The sequence below is a fragment of the Falco punctatus genome (genome assembly GCF_963210335.1).
Source record: "Falco punctatus genome assembly, chromosome: 1".
Lineage (NCBI taxonomy): Eukaryota > Metazoa > Chordata > Aves > Falconiformes > Falconidae > Falco > Falco punctatus.
In genome coordinates, this window is record NC_137580.1 from 79648335 (window position 1) to 79665537 (window position 17203).

Sequence of the window (17203 nt, forward strand, 5' to 3'; positions counted from 1 at the left end):
TTGTGTTTAGTGAAACTTATTTTTGAAGGCTTTTTTTAAGCTGACTGAAAGAAGCAACAGTTGTTATCCAAAGGTAGCGATTATAGCACATTTATTCTTGCTAAACATTCATGAGAAATATGAAGCTTGCCCTGGGGATTACATAGTTTTGTTATCAGAAGTAAGACGTTTAGCAGTAGGTACATATGCAAAACTACTTGTGTTAAACAACTCACACTCAGCTTCCTTCAGTACCTGCCTGTGAGGTTGGGTAAGCTGTTTCAGGCAGAAATGGAGAAAAAAGGAACAGGGTGCCAATTAAGATTTTACCAGCTGAGTCTTGAGATGTGAACTAGGAGAGTGTTGGGAGTGGTGGTGAAGAACTAAAAGGACACTTCTGATATGAATAAATATTGATATTTGTTCTAATAGGACATGGAGTATACTGTTAGAATCTTATAATGTGGTGCAGCTAGAAAATAAGGGGCTTCTTCTGAGTGTGTTGAGGGTTTGCTTTCTATCCAAAAGTGGAAGAACTAATAACTTTGTTACCAAATTGTCAATGAAAAATAGAAAATTCAGTCTAATAATGTGCAAACTTTTCACATAACACTTTCAGAATTTTCTCTTTCCCCATCCTCTACTTATGTCCCACAAACGCATCGTGAGGGTTTTTTTTTGTTGCCTTAAAGTTAACATTAGTTCATGTTGTGGCCTTGGAGAGGGAGAAGGAAGAATCTGTTATCTCCTTCACTATTTTTGGAAGATAGAAATATGTGTCCCTTGGTCAAACCTGGTGGTTGAAATTGATTAGTGAATTAACAAATAATTATGCAGGGTGAACCTGTATGCATGCAGCTTCCCTGTGAGCATAGGGACCTTTTCTCCTTAGGAAAAAACAGACTACAATATTTCTGTTGGCTATTTCAGATTTTTTGGTCTTAATTTTTAGAAACAACTGATGGAGGAGTGAAAGGTGTTTTCTCCTCCTAGTCAAACCTTTAAGCTATTACTTTCTAACATCTAAAGGTATGTTAAGCTGTACAGTGCAGAAGTGTGGTAGTTTTTTTGTTGTCTTTTTCCCATGAACTGGTATTTCATGAAAGAGCATCTTCTTTCTTTCAAAAACTGTATGTGAAGAAGAAACAAAAAGTACATGCCTTACTTGCTTATTCAGCAATGCTGGAACAGTTTGGGAGTTTGGTTTTTATGCATGTGAAAAGGGAGCTGATGAATGAGTCTGTGTATTTTCTGTGTTCTTCAACACTCTGCTTTTAGGAGATGATTGAATCTGCTGTCCCTGGTCTGGGGGCAGCATGTTATATAGGCTGGCTTAAACAATAAAGGGTTGAAGTACTGTAAGCAGTTTGCTCATCAGCTTTTGTGATGGGGAAGAACATCCTGGTTATCTGACTAGTCTTGGACCTGGTGCTAGATTCCATGTGGAAGTAATGAGGCTAGTGTTTCTATGCTGGTATAACTTGCCTACAGATAAGCTTGATTTTATCAGATGAGGTCTTAGTAGGACGGATCTCTCCTGTAGTAGGTAGGACTGCTGCAGGAACTGCCTCTTGTGTTCTGGGTAATTCAAAGCCTGAAAGCAAGGACTTCATTAAAACCTAAGTTTGATATTTGGTTAGTACTGTAGGAAGCATTATCTGGAGTCACTTCCCTGGATATGGTCTATTAGTCACATAAAGCTCTGTTTGGCAGATTTTATGTAACTCCTTAGCTTTTTGCTATCTGTCACTAGAATCTGTTTGAAATTCTGAAAAATTGCACCCATCTTTCATTCTAGTGTGCTGTGTGGAAAAGGCGCCTCAGCAGGCTGTTAAATTGGCTTCTACTTCAGCATTTGTTATAAACTCCAGTTCAAGTCTTACACAGAAGTCAGCACCTCACAAGCAATGTGAAGTTTGCTTTAGTGCAGAATGTGGGGATTCACCCGTTCATGAGGAAACTTAAATTCGTGCAACACAAGCATTGAACATGCTTTTAACATGGGTGGGCACAGCTGGAATGGCTCAGGCCACGCCTGAAGTGGATCCTTCTCTGTTTAGATGTGCGGTCCTGTGGGCTGAACTACGGATCCTGCTGTGCCAGTCCTGGAGATAAATTGTATGCAAGACCAACACCTTAAATTAAGGCCATAGTGATGTGCCTTTTCTTTGTTGTTAAAAGGAGGGAAGACCTGTGGCCTTTGTAAGAAAGCAGCATCATTACTTAAGGTGTTGTCTGTTGCAGAAGGTATGTAGATAGCTGTGTAACCGAAGGGGTATCCGAGTATCTGGTACCGAAGATAATCAGATCCGTGCAGCAGGCTAGAACGAAGTGTGCCGACGGTTCTGACTTTTGCGTTCTGTGTAACTTGGTTCTGTGATAGCATTGCATAGGCAGTGGGCTGGGAAACTAGTAACAGACTCTTAAAACAGATGGTGTAGTTAGAGCTCTCTGCATATGTGAATTGTGTAGGATCTTTGTTGGGCAACTATCAACAATGGTATCAGGCCTGATCTCCGGCAGGTTAACGTCATGCTGTGACTCCCTTTGAACAGAAAGACTTGAAAAGAAACCTGCCCGGCATTCCTAGCATTTTGGCGGCAACATTTTACAAACACATCAACAACTTTCCTGACTGTTGATGGCAAAACAGCACCTATAGCATGGTTCCATGATCTGGCTTTGATCCTTACAGGACCCTTGTATATTATGTACATGGAGTACCCTTCTATCAGAGTACCTTCCAGTGGAGGTGGGCATCTGGCTTACTCTGTCCCAAGGTATTTAAAAATAGAATAAAACCTTCCAGATTGATGAGGTCTTTTCAGCTTTGAAAAAGGTGCTCATTTTTCTTTCTAGCTACGCTGGTCTCTGAAATGCAAGATGAGGCACAAAGAAATGAAACTGGCTTTACTTATAATGACTTTAAATTTGCAAGTCTCTGAGTGTGCTCCTGAAGCAGTTGCCCATGGTTACCTTGCTGACTAACAGGAGTTGGTGGCGTTTACCTCACTATTGATTTATGGCTGTTAACAGAGCATGGAATAAAAGAAATGGCTTCAGAAATTCTTGTCTTTCAGCTGTGTAGGGGTTTTGTGGGTTTTTTTCCCTCAGTTCTCTACCTTCCTCCTCTGTAGGGCATACTTTGGGAAAATTCCTAACTGAAACCTCCTTTTGGGTGGGAGAGCAGCGTGGCCTTGACTGAAGTCTGTTATGCAATTTGTTAAACCAACAACTGTTAATAACCGCTGTGCTCCTCTCCCCGAGATACGGTCCGTCCAGGTCAGGGGTGAGGCGGTACGACTGAGCACCATGCTGTGCTTTATGAACTGCTTTATGCAGTAGTAGGTTTTTTTCCATTAATTCCAGCTTTTCAGCTACATAACATGAACCTGAGGCCCAGGAAAACTCCATGCTCTGATTGCAGACCGGTTCCTTTTGGAATTAAGAAATAGTCTCTTGCCATTGCAGCTGTGATCAGGGGTACTCATACTCAGCCTCCTGCGGCAGTGCAAGGAGGTGAGCCGTGTGCCACGGTGCCTCTCTGAGGAACAGGCAGTTTCTGGCTCCAGAGAGTTGTTTTGCTTCAGGCTGAATCTCAGTGTACCTTGGTTTCATCTACTAAATGAGTTTCTCCGTAGTCAGAGGTCAAGTCTCAGTAATCTCTGATTGCTCTGTAAACCCTGAAATATCTCAGAAAAGAAAGGGGAAAAACAATGGAATAAACCTTGTCTTTCAGTTACAAGAATGAAACTTTGGGAAAATCATAATTTGTATTGATAGGAATAGGTCAAAAGGAATTTTGTGTTGTGTTATTTAGAGGAGGGGAAAGGGTGAGGGAGCTTGTAATCCTTGAGTTTGTGAAAGGCTGTAACACAGAGGATGGTGATCTGTTGTTGTTTATTGCCATTGAGGGAATTGCACAAAACAGTACACCTACCTTGCAATAAGGATAATCCAGACTGTGTATGGAGAAGGGCATAAATCTGAGAGTAGTTTGCTGGAGCAGATTGCTAAGAAAAAGTTTTGTGTTCTCTTTCTGGAAAATTTTGAAGAAAGGTGGATGAAAAATGGTCTGGCTGTGCCTGCCTGTGTATCAGTGATGCTGGGCTTAGATGCTCCTTTGAGTTCCTTTTTGGTCAGAGTTCTGTGATTACAGCCTAATTCTTATAAATGCAGAGTTATAGATGTATTTGTCAAATACCCGCTTCTTCACTTAAATAAGCCTGCAAAGTAAGCACACTATTTTAACATCTTGTATTTATAATCTGCAGCTGGACTTTTTCAGAGTTTGACTTGAATGAGATCCGCCTGATAGTTTACCAAGACTGTGAGAGGAGAGGCAGACAAGTCTTATTTGATTCCAAAGCAGTCCGCAAAATCGATGAAGCTGTGGTTCAGGTATGAAATGGTAATTTTCTTTTTGTCTTACTGTGCTTTTGTTTCTCTTCCCAAAAGCAGGAGTTTTAATAGGACAGTGTGCACTTCTTAATCTTACTTGTGATCTTTCACTTGATTTCATTTCTGTGATAGCTGCAACAAGAGTGTGTTAGATTCCAAAAAGCCTGTGAGCACACCTGGTATTTGTAATATAGATATGGTATTAAAGCATAACAGCTTAGACCTGATCTGCTTTCAAGCTAAACAATCTATAACCCTTCAAACTGAGTATTTCCTTAGCCTTTTTAATGTTGGCTGGGATTGTTTTTTGTTGTTAACCTTGGTTGTCCCATTGTCCCAGTGATGTCTAGCACCTCTGTAAATGTGCTCATCTTCCTTTGGTATTTGGGGATTAGTAAAGTTGTTGGCTCTGTGTGAATTAAAACAATTCCACTTTGGCTAACCATGCCATGAAGGGTAAGACTGGCACATGGTAATATATGGCCATGTAAGTTTTTGTGAAACACGTAGAAGCACGACTAGATGCTGTAGAGATGCAAATTCTTTGTGCTGCTCTCTGGGCACACAAGTTGTGGAGCAATGCTTCCAGTAAACTTAACTGATTGTAAGGCGAGTAAAACAATAATATTTTCTGTTTTGTGTTTGGTGGTTGTTTGGTTGTTTTTTTTTTTCCCTACCAGCTCCATGTTTATCTTCTACATTTAATAATTTCATTTTTTTGTTAGTTTTGAAGCCTGTGTTACAACCAGGAGCTTTGGCCTGTCCGATTAGCTAGTTTATTGAATCACTAGCTATATATGAAAAATTGTGACTGGTAGAAATTATGCTTATAAAACAGGGGTCTATTTCAGTCACTGCAAATATTCCATTGTGCCAAATCACTAGGACTGATAAGTAGATGATCAGTCATCAGCTGATGATGCTTAAGAGGGTAAATGGGTCAGACTGGTCTGTTAATCTTGCCCCCCTCCTGCCCCATCAAGGCTGTTACTTCCTTGAGTTGGTTTAAAACACACAGCATGTGAGGAGGAAATATATTTCTGGTTTCATTTAAATACTTAGTATTGAAGCAAGTGGAATAATTTTTTCAACTAAAAGTTAACTATAAAACATCCTATCAGAAATTCTATGCAACACTGACACAAAACGCTTTATAACCTTCCTCATAACATGTGATACCGGCTATAATCTGTTTTCTAGCCAGACACTAATCTAGGTACCCTTTTAAAACTGCCAGAGCACTTTGGATGGCATGCAAACACATAGATGTTAAGTGATCTTGAATGTTCGTTTGTTCGAGCCAAAACTGATTCGTTTAAAGTTAAGGCAAAACGACTCTTAAGTTCATTCCTGTTTAAATTGAAGTCAAGAAAATGTGTGTGTGTGTGTGTGTATTGTGCCTTTATCCATTTTCCTGAAAAACAGTAAAGCTTATTCACATTGAATATTCAAATACATTGTCTTTAAAGTATGTGGTCAGCTTACCTGGGGAACTAGCAGGTCTGTCTTGCATTTAAGCATATGTTTGTTTAATACACTGTGTTTCTTTTCAGTGTTCTTAATCTAATCTGCAATTCTTTCTGCAGGTGGCATGTATCAGACCGCTTTTATTAGGCAGTTTTCGTCAGTAGCTCATTAAGCACATGACTACTGACACTGGTGCATTTCTAAACCTCTAATGACAGTCACGTTGGGATTAGATAAGCAGTAGCACATAAGTACTATGCCAGGAAAGACTGCACAAAAGGAGTGCAAATATAGGATAAAATATAGAAGTCTAGGATTTTACTTTTAACACGCTTTTTTTTAAACAGGCTTATTTTTAAACCGGTAAAGGAGCTGTACTATCACTATAGTTTAAACTCAGCTTTTTTAAAAAATGACATATCTACTCATTTTCTTGGCTTGCACTTACTCTTTTTCTTCTGCATCTTTCTTTTGCTCTTTTCATCGTCTTGTCATTGTGACTATTCTAAAATGTACTACAGTTACTGCACTGTAGTAAGCATTCATTTTAGGCTTGTGGAACATTTGACTCCACTTTTATTTCCATTTAATTTCTTGTTATTGTTCCTTTCTTGTCTTGCTGAGCTCAAAATATGTTATGTAAATGTGGCTATGGCTGCTTTTTACTAGCTTCTGGGTTATTACTGTTTCTTTTTGCCTGCTTGCTTGTTTTTTCTATAAACTATGTACCTTGTTGACATTTAAAAAAACCAAAAAACAACTTCGTTGATCTCTGCCAGTGAATGTTTCCGATGAGGTAAACCATGCTGGTACAAAATGAGACATAAAAATACACTTTGTTCTGATGTGCACCAAATGAATGTATGTTTACATTAATACACATTAAATATATGTTGATTAAGGGATTTTGAATTTCTTAAATATATAAAAAGTTTTTTTAAAAGAGTGTGAGATAAGCTTCCTAAGACTTTCTAAGCAGTTTTTATTGCTGCAAGGTTACAGTTCTGCTCCCTTCATATAAAAAAATTCAACTGCATGTGAGAAGTATGTTTGAAGTAATGTGGGACTTTTAATTGACATCTAATGAATATTTAGATTGGGGGTGGGTGGGTGAGGGAGGAAGCAGCCATTGAACAAAACCCAGTAAGTTTCTTGCTCTCTTTAAGAAAACCGTATTAATCAAATCCCAATGAATTAAATGCAGCTTGTGTTAAGAAACACGTACAAATAGCATTAATGTAATCGGTAGCTTTCGAAGACTTCCTTTACACCTTTCTGATCAGATCTAAGATGTTGTTAAAACATAGTGGCTTGAGAGTAAACTTTGAATTAAACAGTCGTCTGGATTTAAGAATTCATTTGTTGTGCTCTGCCTTTTTTTTTTTTTTCTTCACAACTCCTTTACAGGTTTAACAAATAGATTTTCTAACCTGCTAATTCTACCAAATAATGCATTATTCACCACTTGTTTTTGCTGGCTGTTCTTCTGTTTAAGAATTCTGTTAATCAGTCAGTGAGCAAAAGTTATGTGCAATATGAGTAAGTAATTGTGCAAAAGATTACAGAAATTGTTTTGTAAGCAACCCATAAACTGAGTGGGGTTTTTTACATAAACTTTGGCAAATGTTACACAGCAATTCATAATAATTGGGAATGATCTTCCAGTGGAACTTTGATTAATTACTCTGTATGATACTATAAAAACTTGTCTGATGATATAAATGTGAGAGTGGTTCTGCACTTTCTCTGATGCTGACCTTTTATTAAAAATCTTTAAAAATGGATACGTATTTTTTGAATCGAATAAGAATATCTTTTCTGTAGCTTACCCAGAGTTCAAGAAAAATCTTGCTGTGGTGTTTTTATAGGTGGGAGTTCTCATGTTTTCTTTAATTGTTCTCACTGTTTTGTTCTGTTTTGACACAGAAAATGGCAGAGGATGCTTCTGCAAAGGCGTCTGCCAAGAACTGCCAAGCAAGCAATGGGAACAACAATATTTCTTCCCATAGTCCCTCAATAAGCTGTATGCAAAATATAAAAGAACAGATCTCGAAGTATCAGGTAATGTTCGTTACTTTTATAGTTTGTACTTATGTGTTTTACTGAAGAAGACTATATAAAAGCCTTGACTTAAATACATGGAATGACTGATATATTACAAGTTTATTTGAATGTTGAGGTATCTACTCTATCTTTATAGTGTTCTAGAGTAATAACATGTGTGTACGTCTTAACCTTTTTGTCTATTTTGGTCTTGTCTTTGAAAGAGCTACAAAAGATATTTAATAGCATTGTTATTTGTGAAGAACATGAAAAGCACAATACCATTTTCTGTTCCTGTTTTGAAAGATGTCTGTGCTTCAGGTCAGTTCTGAAGCTCTTGAACATGGTGTATTAAGAGTTCCTTTAGTCTGTCATATTATAACATGACATTTTTAAGCGAATTATTTTTTAGGTGCTCTAGCTGTTTCTCAGTAAAAGCATAAAAATTTCATCTAGAAAAATGTAATTTGAAGCATGTATAGATTAAGGTAGAAAAAATTATATTTAACTAGAAGTTAAGTGATTTCCTTCAGAATTGACAAACTTCTCTCCATATTTGCTATTGATGATCAGTCTTCAAAACAAAGTAAGAAATCAATCTGATTTGCGAAGACTGTGTTTCTAAGTATAATTATTTTCCAGTCAAAAGTGTTTCCAAGAAGCTTTCTATAGGGGCAGGGAAAGAGAATTTACTCATTTGAAAAAGAAGACAGTTTAATGCTTGGGGATTCAGACCACAAAATGGAAGTTCTGTGAAGGCCTACAGGTTTCATCAAACACTGTTATCTGGGAATGTTGCTGGACACAGCTATTTCTTTGGAAATGCAATAGATATTTTTGCTTCTTTCTTGCCTTTGGAGGTCTCCCTGGAACAAGGGTAGCAATGCTCATCTAGTGAGCAAACAGAGTATATAGTCCAGCTGCATTTGCTTGTACTTGCGCTCGGTGTGTTGGTAGAATCACACAAGATCTCAGTCTGCATGGAAAAGCAGAACTTGGGTTCTCCGTTCAAAATGTAGCCCTATGGCACTTGATTAAATTGAAATAGTATGCCAAGTTATTACTGACTTAGCTCTTCTCATCTTGCCTGTAGTACACCAGACCAGTCTCTGATGTCAACATGCTGGGAGAAATGATGTTTGGCTCGGTGGCAATGAGTTACAAAGGCTCCACCTTGAAAATTCACTATATACGGTAAGCGTCCTTCCCTGTGATGCACACTCTAGTCAGGCACTTGGAATTGATGACTCACTGAAATGGCCGTTTATCCTTTCAGCTCTCCCCCACAGCTGATGATAAGTAAAGTCTTCTCAGCCAGGGTAGGAAGCTTCAGTGGAAGCAACAATAAGTAAGAATGCTTTTTTTTTTTCTTCCCCCATCCAATGCGGTGTTCTTTCCTTTTTCCTGTTGTAGTCCTTCTGTCACTGCTTCTAAATTTGCTGAAGTGGAGAAGTCTAGTAGAAAATCAGAAGTGGTGGCTGGGGAGGATTCCCTTAGTAGATCCTGGCCAGGCCACCCAAGTTTAAAAAATAAAATCTCTCCAAGTTTCTGCTTCTTAACTTGTCCAGGACATGAGGTGCTTTGGGCAGACAAAGCCTCTGTCCCTGCACCCCACTCCTGTTTTCCATAACAATGACAGAAGATACACTGTTTCTTATCTCTTCCCTTTTTTACTTGTCCCCAAAATGGGCAAATACGAATAAACTGAATCCCAAATGTGATAGAGAGAAATTTACAGTAAGTCAAAGAGGTAGCCTCTATAGAAAATAAATGTCTATTGCCATACAGTTTCAGAAAACCGACTGGTCCTTGAGTTTGATTGTAAATTTAATTTCAGCCTTCTCTCTTCCATAAAATGAGTCTAATTCTCAAGCTAATATTAATGCCTGTTGATCACATTAAGGAATGCTGGCTTTCCCCCCATTTTTTAGCTTACAAGACAGCTTTGAATACATCAACCAAGATCCCAGCCTGGGAAAGCTGAGCTCGAATCAGAATGGTTTGGGAACCTGTCGCAGTGGAAGTAATTTAGGTAAATATTTCCAGATTCGATGTCTTTATGATAGCATGAGGCCATCTGTTCCTTCAGTTTGTTTTTTCCCTGTGCATTGCCTTTTTTCTTTTTTTCATTTTTTTTAAACTTTTTTTTTGCGTTGCATTGTCTCTACATTGCTTTTGTTTCCTAGGTGTGTTACAGCTGTGTAGCAGCAAACTGCTGCAGGGTGTGTCTGAAGGAGGTCCCCTCCGGCTCATCCGCAGTGCTTCTTTCTTTGCAGGTTTGTGTGGAATGCCAGCCACAGTGTGACCATCCATATGCACACACAAATCCAGCTCCTTCTGAATCCTCGCAGGGCATACATAATTACTCTAGAAACAGAAGGGGCTAAAATAGTGACAAGATATATCTGGCTTACACTTTAAAATCTTTCTTCCAAAAAAATAGCTAAATTAATTGCTACTTGTCCACATTTCTTTTCCAGTTCCTGTGTTAAATTTTAAAGATGTTTATGCAGTGTTTTTAATAATAAATGAGCCCTTATGTTTCTTAGAGAAATTATGTTTTCTGGCTTATTAGTTGTTTCTTGCTAGTGTGCAGGTGTCTTGCTGGTGTACAGCTCTTTCTTCTCTTACCTCTTGCTACTTTTTTTTAATGACAGACATTCAAAATTAATTCTTGAGCTGTCTGGGAGGCTTTAAGGTTTTTGAAAATTAAAGAAATGGATATTGTTAAAGAAAAACTTTAAACTATGTAGTCTGCTTTTACAGGCATATTGATGACCCATGCAGGTGGGTAGATCTTAGGCCTGATTAATTCTGTTAATTGCAAAAATGTGAACTGGAATACCATTGCAGTTTCTTCACAGCCTTTGCAAATCTTGCATGCTCTACAATTTGAGTGACTCTGCACTACTAACACTTCAATGTAATATGACATAGGCTGAATTTTTCTTACTGTGAAGCTCTATGGATAGTAAGTCTTTGCTTGGGGAGTGAATCAGAAGCTTAATGGACCTCTATTTGTCTATTTCATTATGATGCTGACCTGTGTAAAACGACAATTTTGCATGCACAAAAAAAATGTCAAGAGTGACAGACGGGGCCACTACCAGCTCTCATTTTCAAAGCATATCTGATTTCTGATAATGTAGACTGTATTCATATTCTTAAGCTTCTTAGAGATGTTTTTCGGTTGGGGCAAACAACCAGCTTACTGTAGTAACATGGTACTCGGTGTGGAGTACTGTTGGCTGCCACCTCTGCTCACACCATACTGTTTATTTGGAGTAACAAACAGTACAGGATGTAACTTTGCTGTTTTGTGACCTTTAAACTTAAAACATTTTTTGAAATGCTGAGAAATAGTGTGATGAGTTATGTAATGCTTTCTATTGATCCGATGTGTTTGTTTTAGCGCACAGCACGCCTGTTGATATGCCTAGCAGAGGACAAAATGAGGACAGAGACAGTGGCATTGCTCGGTCAGGTATCTGCTGTCCATCTTGTTTGCCTGCTTTTGTAATTACATTACAATTCTTTGGTGCAGTGATTCTCCTGAAGTACAGGTACCTCACGACCATTAAACCCAAAATTTTTTGGATCTGCTGAGCGGTTTTCCTTCTACTTTTGCCTCAAGCCTGTTATGCAAGATTATGTAATGATATTCATTGTTTACAGCCATCATTTTCTGGGTTCTTAACCAATCTATAATATCGAGAAAGAACTGACTGGAGCCTTTTCTAAAGCAAGGGAAGAGAAAACGGTTTAGCACTGAATAGGAAAAGGAGTCCAGGAGACCAAGAGATCTGTCTGTTGTAATGGGAGGGCAACACCTCTTAGGACAGAATACTTTTAATGAGAGTAAGACTTTTAGTAGTATGTTCTAGTAGAGAAGATCTCTGATTTTGTAAGAAAAGACTGTCCTCAGACAGCAAGATTTATTTAAAATAATTGTCTTTGCTGTTGCAAGGGAGTTATGTGAAAAAGATCAGCAAGCATGAGCAATATTTGTGGGAGTTTGTTCCCAGTTAAAAGTATGGAGAGAAATATTTAACCAGCACTCTTTGTAATTCAGTGTATGTTGGGTTTCTTGCTTTCTTGATAGCATCTCTGAGCAGTCTTCTGGTCACTCCTTTTCCATCTCCAAGCTCTTCAGCGTCGTCTTCTAGCAGCTACCAACGTCGCTGGCTCCGAAGTCAGACAACCAGTTTAGAGAATGGAATTATTCCAAGGTGGTGAGTGCAACAGCTTCCTTCTTACAAGAGCTGTTTGGCAGTAATTTAAGCTAAATAGAGTTTAAGCCTCTTTAATAACAGGATTTGTTCTTTAAATGCTCTCAGTTCAGTCTAAACTCTGTGCATGTTACCTAAGATTGCCAATATGAAGAAAGATCAAGTTTTGGCTAAGTATGAGCTGCAAGGCTTGAATTGAAATGTACATACTTTTATTGAATGTATAGGCTGTGTCTGAAGCCACGTTCTGTAAAGCAAATTAAACTTTCTGAAGGAGCAGAGCATCCTGTTGAGATGAAAGGGACTGTAACAGCACTGCTGCCATAATTACATTTTACTATGATGAATTCTGACTAGTGAGCAGTTATTGAAATTTTGGAGTAATAGCCCATGATGACTGTCTTGGCTGGTACAGGATGTTCCTGATGTGACTTCTGCCAAAACAGGAAGGAAAAAAAAAAAAGCTGTGATCAAAAAGCTTGGGGTCTGCTTTGGAATTTTACTAGCTTTTGTAGCTCAGTGACATAACAAAGCATGGAATGCAGCAGACCTTTCATACCTAATAAGCAAATTCTTCCCTTGTCAGTTGCAAAATAGCAAATGGTTCTTGATTATCTGCTCATATGTACCCATCCACGTGCACCCAGAGACAGCATGGATTTAGTGGAGAGCTACAAGAAAATCCTGCTGTTTGGTCCTTCTCCCTCTTCGCTGCTTTAAGTTAAGAGAAGCTTAAAAGCTATGGCCTGTAAAAAGTACAAACCCCAAACATCTCTGAAAACACTACTTTTCCTAGTGTCTCAGCACTTGAAGCTTTTTCCTGGATATTCTTACTGAATTATTTTTAACATGATGAATTGTGCAGTGTTGCTAGTGTAGTAGTCGTGCTTTCTAAATCATGCTTTCAGTTGAGAATAAGCTAGTAAACATTTTGCTTTCAGTAAATTGAAGTACTTTTTGGTTTCTTAAATGAGTTAAAACATTTAGGGTAAATAATTTCAGCCCAGTTCAAGAAGTAGCCAGTTTCACTAAAAAGTTTCCTGAAAATGTTATGAAAGTAACAAATTGTTTAGAAGAGAGTAGCCTTTTTTGGGCTGCTTGTTTGCTGTAGGGTGTAGATTGTGTTTCTTCTGCATTGGAGAATCAATGCTGGGGAAAGATACTTTAAACAGGACGTTATTATTTCCACTGTGTAGAACTACTCTTGAATTGGAGGTCTTTCTAAGCCAAAAAGCCTCTTCAGATACTTGTTTCCTGATTACTTGCTGGAGAAACAGTAGGCTTCTGTCACTGCAGTGGCAGCAGAGTTTGCACTTCAGTTTGTACAGCCAAGATTCTACGGTTTCTGTGACTGGTGCTTTAGGCCAATAGCTCAAAGAAAATGAGATGTCTAGCTGGAACTCCATGTAGTCAATTGGCAGGCAAGCTAGATTAGCAGCTTTGAAAAGACTTCTCTCCCAGACCTAAATTCTTCAATTTTTGTTCCTGGGAAGCAGCACAAAAGCTTGTGACGTTTTAGATGCTGACTGACCATCCTTTCCCAACCTTCTTTGGAATTTCTGTGTCTGCATGCAAGTTCCTGAAGTTTAAATAAGGTTATGTTTTTGTCTTGAACTCTGGTTTCCCACAAGCTTTTTTTGCTGGAGTTTTAGTGTGTGTGTGTTCCTGTATTCCTGGACTCGTACCTCTATGATGAGAAACTTTTGTATACTTTGTCAAACCAATTAAACTGTAAACCACTTAATTTTAGAATGAACTTAGAATTAACGTTTAGCGTTCAGTCTTTCCTCTTGTGAATTGCTTCATAGTGGTCTGTAAATGCCACAGGACCTATTTCAAGATAATTCTGACAGGAAAATCCTTCAAGCTTTTAATTACCGCTGACTGATACTGACGTACGGAATTAGACTCTATAACTCGAAAGTTATAAAGTAGGTATGTTTATTGCGCGCAGATGCACGGGGGATCGCTCCTCCACAAGCGTGCATGCCCGAAGTGAGGAACCATCTCACATTTATACAATAAAACAAATGAATATTCAATTAACGCCTATACATATTCGTTACCTAAACCCCATTACTCTCGCTTCTTATGTTAATTTAGCTTATCAGTCCCTGCCTGGAATGTGGTGGTCTTGCAGGTTTGTAGGTGATTCATGTCCTTGTGACCATCTGAACTTCTCCAGCAAGAAGACTTAGCACTCCCTTCCTCTAGATAACATTGAAATGTCTCTCATCCTTTTCTCATCCTTTTTATAAATAGCCCCTTTGTTAGAGGAAGAAGGGCAGGTGTCTCCTCAAAGCTGTGTGCCTATGTGACCAGACACCACACCCATGACCAGTCACCATACCCACATTCCTTGAGCAGACATACACAATCACAATCGATGTCCATTGTCCCTATTTCACACTATTTCTCCATATCAATACTGCAGTCTTAACTTACAAAAAAACTCCAAACCCGAGCTATTTCTATATGAGCTGCTGCTCTAAATGTCTCCATTTGTGTTCTAATGGCTTCTTGTCTCTTACCCTTTTCCCACTGTAATTTCTTAGTGGATTAAAAGCCATTGCTCAACGAAAGTTCCTTCCAAAAGGCATTTTGACCATGCTATTTTAATCATTGATGGATATACTTTTTAAAGATTTTTTTTTTAGTTAAATTGATCTAGCAAAATAATTAATCATTTAAGTTGATATAAGCAAAAAAAAAAAGTTCTGTAAATCCAGCAACATCAATATCTAGCAATGCAAGCTTTTATGGAGGAACAGGGTGAGGGGATTGCCACCCTTTTGTATAATTACAGAAAAAATTATACTGGGCTGAGACTTTTGGATATCATCCAAATTGGTTGCCTGTGCAAAGGACTAACTTGGAATTTAGATCAGGTTGCTGTGGAACCCGTCTAATTCAGTCTTGAAAATCTCCAAGGATGGGGCTTCCACAAGCTCTCTGGACAGTGCCCTCCAGGGTATTGACCATTCTCCCCCCATTTGCCATCATCTACAGACTACACTGAAGGTGTGTTTTGCTTCACAGGCCAAGCTGGTAGTGAAGATATTGAGCAGTACTGACCTCAGTATCAACCCATGTGTCATACTGAAAAGTGGTATAACTGTTGGCAGAGCTATCAAGTGAATATCAGAACTTGGGGAAATAATAATGGCTGTAAAAAACCACTGCTTTGGTTTTTTTTTCTTCTTTTTTAGTAGAAAACAAAGCATTTAAAACTGTAGTATATCCAGCTTTGAGCTAATCACACATGTAGGTGTTTGTAGGTGTTACGTTTGTGTTTACACAGTAATTACTAAGTGGTGACATCTTGTCTACAGTTAAAATAGAAAGCTTTATTTTGCATGGTTAAGTGCCTTAAAACATCCCTCTTAAGGTGCTGGAACAGTATAGGTCGCGTGTTTCCCAACTTCCCTCATGAGCAGCAGCACAGACTGAGGAGCATCACAGACATACTGCTGAGAAGCTAGGCAGGAGCTTGGCTGCTGGGTGCAGTTCATAGCTTTAAAGTTACCTTTAGCCTTTTTTTGCTGATGATTTGTGTTGTGTGTCTCCATTCCCTTTTCTTTATCTCCCTTAAAGGTAAATCCAGAAGGAGAGGTTTTGTAGCAGCTCTGTTCCAGAGGAAAGTGTTCACACCACTTTAGGAGCTGGCCTCTTTGAGGATCGCCTCCCTCCTATCTGAGCAAACATAGGTCTTATCTATTAAAATGTTGGGTGTCCTCTGCTCAGAGTCAGGTGACAGCAAAGTCTTACATAGTCAGTCAAAGGAGACCTGAGAATGAATTACCTTTTACTACTTAGAGAGGTAGGGACAGAAGACAAATTACCTCTCGGTACGTAGGTAACTGTCCTAATAAATCTATCTTGCAGGTCCACTGAAGAAATGTTTAGCATGGCTGATGAAAGCTGCAGCTCCAATCCTGCAATGGTTCGAAGGAAAAAAATTGCAATCAGCATAATCTTTTCTCTGCCTGAAAAAGAAGAAGCACAGAGAAACTTCCAGGATTTCTTTTTCTCTCACTTTCCTCTTTTTGAATCTCACATGAACAAGCTGAAATATGCAATAGAAAAGGTACAGAATACTAGTTTGGTTTAATGTGGAAAAATAAATGTCAAACAGAATGAAGTATTCTAGAATCTGATAGATGAAGAGTGGGAGAAGATGTGTGGTTTCAAGCTTCCCTCCCTCCTTACACATGTAGTTTTGAGCCTGAGCCCAGTGTAGGAATTTAGCATTTACTGAAAAAGAGGTGTGGTTTCTTTTCTAATCGGAATAAGAATAGAGAGTTTTATGCTATGGGTGTGTTTTCCTTTTCTTTCCTTCTTACCATATTTCACTATGAGGTTTTCTTGACTCCCTGGAGACTGTGGAAATGATGGTATTCTATCCTTTCATGCAGTCACTGAAAGAGACACACAACATGTTTGTTGCTGTCTTCCCCTTACTTCCTCAAAAATGTTCTCTTCTCTCCCCATGTCCAGCCGTAGGGATTGGTCTGTCGTGAGGTGGAGGGAGGTTGGCAGCTGTTGCTGTCCTGAGTGGCTGTATAGCACTGGGGCTAGATCTTAATTTTGACATGTTAATGAAGCTTAAAAAGATGAAGAATGTGAATCCTTTAAGAAGCTGTTTTGTGTCTTTAACTCTTAATCAAGGCCATGATCTCATGTAGAAAAATAGCAGAATCCAGCCAAAGAGTGCAGGTTTATATCAGCCGTGTCATGGATGCCCTGGGAGAATTCAGGTGAGTTGATGGAATTCTGAATTACAAGGAGAGCTCTTCTCATGCCCCTCTAAAATTTGTCACTTCCAGTTATAAGCAGCTGAATGCAGGGTCTTGTAATTTAGCCAGTCTTGGAGTTAGTGTGAGTGAATTTTCTGTGTTGGGTATTTGGTAACTGTTCTTAGAAAACTTCTAGCAAACCCAGCTCAGCCATTTTCAGAATGAGAATGAAAGTAGTTCTGTTGCACTCGCCTGTACCTGGGACTGTCAGCTGAAGTCTTTAAGATCTCATCAAGAGTTGGCTTCTGCTGATGCCTGTGCAGATGGGTGGATTGATTGTTGTATCGA

The 17203-nt window shown here is 38.8% G+C and overlaps 1 protein-coding gene across 5 annotated transcripts in view; it reads left to right on the forward strand.

Moving 5' to 3' along the window:
• Window positions 1-17203, forward strand: part of FNIP2 (folliculin interacting protein 2) — a 56909-nt gene that overhangs the window by 22957 nt on the left and 16749 nt on the right. For 4 of the 5 annotated variants that reach the window (XM_080377694.1, XM_080377698.1, XM_080377697.1 and 1 more), the window contains exons 2-11: window positions 4254-4380; window positions 7774-7908; window positions 8984-9084; window positions 9167-9238; window positions 9822-9922; window positions 10077-10166; window positions 11303-11374; window positions 11993-12122; window positions 16005-16206; window positions 16788-16876. In XM_080377694.1, the coding sequence (XP_080233820.1) occupies window positions 4254-4380; window positions 7774-7908; window positions 8984-9084; window positions 9167-9238; window positions 9822-9922; window positions 10077-10166; window positions 11303-11374; window positions 11993-12122; window positions 16005-16206; window positions 16788-16876 (1119 nt within the window). The remainder of the gene's footprint in view (window positions 1-4253; window positions 4381-7773; window positions 7909-8983; window positions 9085-9166; window positions 9239-9821; window positions 9923-10076; window positions 10167-11302; window positions 11375-11992; window positions 12123-16004; window positions 16207-16787; window positions 16877-17203) is intronic. The other variant, XM_080377695.1, reaches the window with a different exon arrangement.